Source organism: Melozone crissalis, unplaced genomic scaffold (assembly GCF_028551555.1).
Source record: "Melozone crissalis strain CALT ecotype California unplaced genomic scaffold, PUWL_Pcris_2 ptg000106l_1, whole genome shotgun sequence".
NCBI classification, from domain to species: Eukaryota; Metazoa; Chordata; class Aves; order Passeriformes; family Passerellidae; genus Melozone; species Melozone crissalis.
The window spans coordinates 4,728,482-4,736,389 of NW_026535883.1; the positions used below are offsets into that span (position 1 = coordinate 4,728,482).

The 7,908-nt window shown below is 37.1% G+C and overlaps 1 protein-coding gene across 1 annotated transcript in view; it reads left to right on the forward strand.

Annotated features, from left to right (window-relative positions):
• The window catches only part of ATG5 (autophagy related 5), a 71,559-nt gene extending 64,263 nt beyond the window's left edge, over positions 1-7,296 (forward strand). Inside the window, exon 8 of the mRNA XM_054291754.1 lies at positions 6,891-7,296. Within this exon, the coding sequence (XP_054147729.1) occupies positions 6,891-7,027 (137 nt within the window). The 3' untranslated portion in view covers positions 7,028-7,296. The remainder of the gene's footprint in view (positions 1-6,890) is intronic.
• The last annotated feature ends 612 nt before the right edge of the window (positions 7,297-7,908 follow it).

Below are 7,908 nucleotides of genomic sequence, written 5' to 3' on the forward strand. Positions count from 1 at the left end.
TGTCACATATCAGCATCTAAAATTTTTGAGGTCAGAGGAACCTTTTGTTGTGGCTAGGCTATTGTAGAGTTGGCTTTGCAGAACTCTTTGTGTGTTCTTGCTCTTGGTCAGAGGATACTGAACAGCAAATCTGCTGACATGATCCATCTGTGTGTCTCCTGAAGCTGATCATCATTCCAGCTCTGGGGAGAGGAAGAGAATAAGGATTTTGGTACTTTGTGAGGTTGACGTGAGGTTAAAAGCATGTTAAGATTGCTATGGAAAATGAGTCACTTCTAGCAATAGAGCCTGCTGCTGTGCCAAGCAGGGTTGTGTTGCACAAGATGGAATTCACAGAAAAGTAAGGCTATCCTGGGATATGCTGGCTAAAATAGGTTAGTGTGAAGCTTTTCAAAGCTCATAAGATTTTATTCCTAGTTAAAAAATTCTAAATTCTAACTAAAAATACCCTGCTCAATTGAACATGTAGTAAACTTAGACCTTGAAGTTATAGTTCCTTAAGTATGAAATACTTGGTTTTAGTAAAGAACATGTTTGCTGTGTGAAGTAGTTGTGCTGGGTTCATTCCAAGAGCAGAATATCATTTGGCCATGAGATTTCACCAAAATCAACTTTTTATGCACTTGCCATGAAATGACATTGAGCTCTTGTTAGTACTCAGCTGATTAAGTACAATTTTTTTCAGTATACAAATTTATTTTTCTATTTGATCACTGTACGTTGAGGTTGTCATCAGTGTGGAATCAGAACACCTCACTGTATTTCTGTACCTTGCTCACTGTTACACATACACATGCCAGAAACTGATTGCAGGTGTTCCAGTTAGATTGGAGTTTATGAATGGAAAAGCCTGTAATAATATATGTTAGTTTCTAATAAGTTTTTTAAAGGTACTGGAGAAAAGTAAAGCATCAATATTTAATTTATACATGGGTTTAATTCATTCTGTAGCTCTGGTTGCTCATTGAGAAAAGAAATATTTTGCCATGAATCAAAAAATATATGGTATCTGCCTATAGTAAGTACTACAGAAGTTATGTGAAGATGTTCATAAATGCTCCTTAGCCTATTTTTTTTTTTTGCACTTTATGAACACATGGATTTTTTGTAGCACACACAATGAAAATAATTGTGAAGCTTGTTTTGTTGTAAATGGTATCCTGTCTTTGTCAATTTTAATATTGGACATTGGAACTGTTGGTACAGGTTACTATTAAACTAAGTAGATGCTCTTTGTCAAGTTTCAGAGCTAACAAATTAAACCATTGCTGATTTTATTAAGGTTTGAGGTTTTTAGAGATGCTACCTATTTACAAGTGCAAAAAGAGAAGTACATTCATCAAATATTTGTGTTTCTTTTCTGCTACCAGTGCTGAAGTCACTGGTGGAGAATTTCTTTAGACTCTGAGGCTTGTCAGGGGCTGTCTTGTCTCTGTAAGTCCTAGAATTTCCAACCTGAGGTGCCCAGAGAGGGAAAGAATAACTTCAGCCACTATCCATTGCTTTCCTACCACATGTGGTTACAAATTAGAACAGTCTTTGAATTTGCTTACTAATACAGAATAATCTTTTGTAAATAAGTGCGCAGTGGCCTGTGTGATCCTTGGTGCTGAACCAGAGACCTACCTTCCAAGAAGGAAATTTTCACTTTTGCTTACCAGAGATTTGGCCTTGCCCAGCTCGGGCTTCAGGCTTTCCAAACTGGGTCAGCAAAATCATTCAGTTGCAAACTTAGTGGTTGCACACTGCATTACTCACACCAGGTATGTTACTGAAAGCTATGTTTCTCTAAGTAATTTCCTATGACATCCTTCAGAGGTAGATAAAATCTTTCCAGTGAAGTTGTTGGTGTGTCTCTTCAGATTCAGAGATGTCTGAGGCACCAGGTGCTGAGCACACACTGTTCTCCTGCCAGATAATCTGGGGAGCAGAAAAAATGGGGAGGAAAGCAGCCACATCACAGTCACAAAAAGAAAATTCTGCTCCTTGTAATGCTGTCCCAAGATCAGTTTTCCTACAATATGGCACAGCCTATTGTCAGGAATACCTTTGGTATCATTGTCTTCAGAGCATATGATATATTCTGAAGATAAGTAAAATGTCTATGGCCTACTTTGCAGCTGGAAAAGCTGGCATCCAGTTATGTTGCACTATTAAAATGCTGCTACTGTATAAAGTTGGTTGTGTTCACTCCTTATACATTTTAGTGTCCTTGTCTATAGTCCCGTGGCCTTGTACCATACAAGAAATGCATTGTTTGCCCCTGATTCGAAGTACCAGGTTCTATTTGCCTTTTTAGGGTTGTAAAGCCAGTTTTATAAGTGGTGCTGCCCCTGACTACAGGCAGATTCAGGGACCTGCTATGCAGAGAACTTGCATACTGAGGATTCTAATTGAGTACTCCAGGGGCACTTTTGCTAAAGCCTGAATATCTTGTATTGTCTATCTGTTAAGGGATTTAAGCCTACTAAATTGCCCTGACAGGTGATTGCTTGAGGCCACAAATCAGAAGGGAGGTATTTCATCCCACTAAAGAATTTTAAGTGATACATCACAGATGTAGTCTGGCTAGAGGAGCTGTCTTGTGTAGGTGAAAGGGAGTATGTCATTGAGGTGCTAATCTGGGTAAAAACTGGCTGAAGTAAGTACCTGTGACAGAGGCAGTGCCTTCTCACTATTCTGCTCTCAGGCACTTGAATCTGTCTCAAAACTAAAACAATCTTTTATGTCCATCTTCAGTTCTTTCTTTCAAATCATAACATAACTCGGTAGAAAAATTTATTGAGATGCATCAGTGCTCATGTGCAGCCATCTGAACTGATGCTGAATGAGCTAATTTTCCTGTTACTGAGTAGACTAGTTGGCAAGCAACAACTTATATAGCTGAAGGAAAGATAAAAACTTACTGTGTGATAACATGACATGGCACATTTTCCCACCTTATCTAAAGGCTACAGATTTTCTTGTTTGTTCTTCCGCTGTGTCTCGCTGATTCCTGGATATTGAGGGGTTTTAAAGGAAGCTGGGATTAGCAACAGTGAATATTGTAGTTAGGGCATTCCATTAAAGAAGAGAGAGTGGGCTCAAGCTGCCTCAGGTTGGGGAGGGCTTTGAGCCACTCTCTGAAGGACTCACTTGAGATGCAACAGCCACTCTCTCTTGCTTCCTCCCAGCAGATGCCTATCTGCAAAAGAGAGTCCTTTGCAATATTTTCTGGTAGTGGTTTCCTCATCAGGAGCATGGAGCCACCTTGTTGGTGACAGAGGAGCAGATCTCTTCTTAAAGCCCTTCACTTCAAAGGTTCTTGTTTCTCTCCATTTTCTGTACAGAGCTGGAAAACCCTTCCGACTTTACATGAAATGGTTAATTATCCTGAGTCTGGTCAACACTAAGTGTTGCAGCCTTGAGTTAGGGTCTAAGTTAAGACAGGTGAAAAAATGTCTTAGTATATAACATTTAAGTATTGTTATCTGCCTTCTGGAGACGGAATATTGTTCAGTTTTACCAAAAAGCATTACCATCTCTGCTTAGAGCTTGCCTCTGGTAACTTGAGGGGGCTACAGTACCTTCTCCGTTGATACAGCTCTACAAGGAAAGTGCTAAAAAAATAAATTAATCTTGAGACAACCAATCTGATAGATGACTTAATTAGTTTTCAGGGTTTTTTGTGGGGTTTTTTTTGCAAATGCCAAAACAGTGTTTGTTACTTGAGCATCACTTCAATAAATAGAAGCACTCTGATTTTAAGTAGCATTATGAAAACTTATAGATTGCTATGCTTTTATTTTTCTTCCACTTCATCTTACTCCCAAAAGTAATTTGCAACAAAGCAAAAAAAAATAATCTTAGGTTATGTGATAAGTAACATGTAAGTCAGTTCTGACGGGATTTTAAGAGGACAAAAAAAGTTGGGGAGGTTACTGGAATATTTGAATTAGTGGTTTTGAGGAAATCCTGTTTATTTTTTCACTACATTACTGAACATTGTAGAATGGGTATTGACAGTAATAATATCATCAGGTCTGGACCCTGTGCACTGCAGATGAACAGAGTTATTTGCCCTAATTTTCACAGACATTATCCAATGATATAGAAGGGCATTACTTTGTAATTAGGTCATTTACATTTTATACCACTCATTTAAATATATGTTGTGTTTAGCAACTTGTACACTTTGTAGCTGCATTTTATCAGTTTAAAAAGGCTTCTTGTGATCATAGAATGTGAGTTGGGGAAGAGGAGGACAGCAGTTGGTGGGTCAAGCTGCATCTAAAATCATGGAAAAAATATTTTGTAAATCTCTTAATCTGTTGTATCTCTAAAATAGGTGGATGAAGTTTCCATGATAGTAGCAAATCATTGAGGACTCAGATCACAGTGGAAATGGATACTAATTAGACAGCTATTGACAAGATAAGAATATTTTTCAGCAATTGTTTTAGTGTATTTGCTGTTTACAACTTTTTGCTGCAAAAAGTAGAGAAGAGTCTATATGAGAGAGACTCTGATTTATAATCGGATGTGTGATGGAAAACATGAAAGTTGAGGAAAGTTTGGGTAAATGTGCCTTAAGTGAGAGTTTGTGGTTCCTAGTAACAAAAGGAGAGAAGAATGTTGAAGTAAAAACAATGGATTTTGTGAAAGAAGGCTGCAGTAAATGCAGAATTGGGAGATAAGATCTCTTCAGTCAAGCCTCAAGGGGAAAAGGAATTAAGGAGAAGTGATGCTTTGTCAGAGATAATACTAAAGCACAAACAATGCTAATGCAGAGATTTAGATTTTAATTAAACTGGTAAATTCTTCATTGACCTCTGAGGCTTTCTCAGTTTGCCAAGGAACAGAATAAAAGATTTGTATGAGAAAGGGACAAAGCTGGGTAAGGAACAAGCAGCAGAGACATCAAGATTACCTGCACTTCATTTTCAAGCAAGGGTAGGCACATGCACACACATACATATGTTGCACAGTAATGGAAGAGCCAAAGAAAATGTTTATAATTTATAAGCCTTTCCTTCAATGGCAAGAAAATTATACTGGGGTTCTAAAGCTTTTAATTTTTTTTTTTTTTTGCAAGTTTGGGCCAAAAAGAGTCAGGTGCATTCTGTCATCTGGTTTTATGCAAATTAGTTGTTTCTGGAAATTAAATAATACTACAAAACATTAAAAGAAGTCATCAGCTCACACCAACTTAAGGAATACCATAGGTAGGTTTTAATTTTTTAGTGTTAAATACATATATTTGGAGGTTACTTAAAAATATTTAGATGTTCCCTGACTTCCAAGAAGAAAGAAAACTGGTGTTGTAAACAAATGAATGCACCACCACAACTGGGTTTCTGAGATGTTTTCTTTGGGAGTTAATTCTTTTGACAATCTGACTCGGAGTGTTTCAGCCCAATAAATACCTGTTTTGGCTAGAAATACCAGAAGTTGGTTTTTAAATAATGTGCTTTGTTCTTCAGACTTGTCTGCAATAAAACCAGAAACCAGCAAGTGTTTATACTTAATTTAGTGTGATAATGTGTGCATTATGCCATTTAGAGAATCAAGACTTGGTACAGAATATACCATATGTAGGTAACAAGTAACAAGAGTATAATGCTTTATTTTAAGCAAACATAACTGTCTGCTCTTGCAGGAAGAATTATTACTAGCAAAAAGTCAACTACATGTTTAGAATGATTTTTTTACCAGCTGTGCGGGCATAGATAGTTGGTTATACTAGAAACTTCTTCAGGCAGCTGTCAAATCATTTTGGCTATCAAACAAATGTGATTTCACCTGTGTTGTAAAATAGAAATTACACTACAACTGGGGCCACTGAATGCAAGAACCAGTAATGATACCTACACTTCTAGATTCTGTTCTCTTCCATGCAGCTCTTGGTCAGGATGGTGGTTTGTTCTGTTGTAGACACTGGAGTGGGACATAAAGTGCCAATTAGTGAATGCAGTAGTACTTTTGAGTACTGAATGGGGAGTTCACTGTGGTAGGTCCATGTGAGAATGCCATAGTATAGAATAAAATGAGTGAAAGGTCACTGCCTACTTTTCCCCCTGCTAACCATTATTTGAAGCATATTTCATATGCTCTTCTCATCCCTTGTCTCTGAAATAAATTTTCATTTTTTGTTGTTTTAGTTCATGTCATGACTGTTATGTCAGTTGCTTTAGCTGGTTCCCATCATTTGAATCAAAGGATCAACGTACTTGCATCCTCTGGGACAAGTATAAATAAAAAGAATTGAAATATTCTTAGAAAATACTCTTGTTATACTGGGAATAATTTGGTAACTCTGCTTTTCCAAGAGATGACACTAAGTGAGAAAAAGCCGGTGCCAACTCTGCCTTCGGAGTAACTCTGCAATATTGCTAGTGATTTATGTAAATTATTCTTAGCAATACAAGATTACTTCAGGAATAATGCATGTATTATATTACACACAGCCCAGCTCTTTCAGGAGATCACAGTATTAAGAATACAACTTACCAGTATGGTTTAGGAAGCTCAACATTTTGAGCTTGATCTGTGTAAAATTCATATGCCTTACAGCTGGGTGAGATGGATGTGCCTTAGCTGGGTTGACAACAAGCTGGGATCACTGTGGGATTAAAAAAAGCCCTTCTTACAACTAGTAAAGAAAAGTGGCACTTTCATTAAGTTTTACTTAATTCTGGTTTTGTCTTGGAATTCATTTTAACTCAAAGTTTCTGTTTTACATGATACAAATCTCAGCTTTCTCCACACTGATATTTCCTACTTTTCGTTCTGTTAAATGTTGAACTCGGTAACACCAATTAAATCTACCGTAAATTAAGTATGAGTAAATGTTTAATCTTCCTGTGAACTTTGAATGGCATACTAGTGGTTTCTCTTTTTCTTTGAATTAGATGGAGAGCAGAAGACTCAAGTGATGATTCATGGAATTGAGCCAATGCTGGAAACACCCATTCAGTGGCTAAGCGAACATATGAGCTATCCAGATAATTTTCTTCACATTAGTATCATTCCCCGACCTACTGATTGAAACTCAGCTGTATTCCTATGAGGATCATTCTCAAGCTGGAATTCTAAGGGCATGTCAACTTCTTGCTTCTGTCAGTCTTGACAGAGGCAGCCTGACCAGAAAAAAGAAACCAACAAAAAGCCGAAACAAAACAAGAAGTCCTCACTGCTGTAAGCCAAACAGGAAGAGAGATCCTATCATCAGATAAGGGCAATTGGGCTGATCTTATTTTGCATCACTGCTGCGTTTGTTCACTGCTGTAATTAAATCAGTTGCGATATGAAAGAATTTACAGGACTTCTGCAAGTCTGCTGTTTTCTTGTAAAATATAATGAAGCTGAAACTGTCAGCCGAAGAGCAAATGGAAATACGCCACTTGATTGTATTTCTGATTAACAAATAAACAGGGCTGTTTCCTAAAGAGGTAGTGTTTCAGCTTTGAGGGTGGAAACATTGGTTTAATTTTCTAGAAAGTTAGACACTGAGAGATTTGGTTACCAATAGCTTTTTGTAAAAGATCAAATTACTGTAAATCCATCTTTCCTTAATGAGAAGTTCATGTTTACAGTATATGTATTGGTATGCAAATGATCTTTTAACTTTGATAACAAGCAGTGAGAGATTTTAAAGTAAGCCCGTGAGCATGTTTTGTCAGTTAAAAACATGCACAACTTAATAATTACAAATACTCTTGATTTGTATGCTGTCACTGAATACTCCAGTGTGTTTATTATTCAAACCAGTTTTCATAGACTAGCAACGATGTAGGATAATTTGTCTCAGGATTCGTCATGGCATTTCTTTGTGCTCATCTAGTTTTTTTTCTTTAAGAATATATTTTCCTAATTTACTTTAACAAGGTTTTTTTTAAAAAAAAAAGCTACGTGGATGTTGCAAACAGG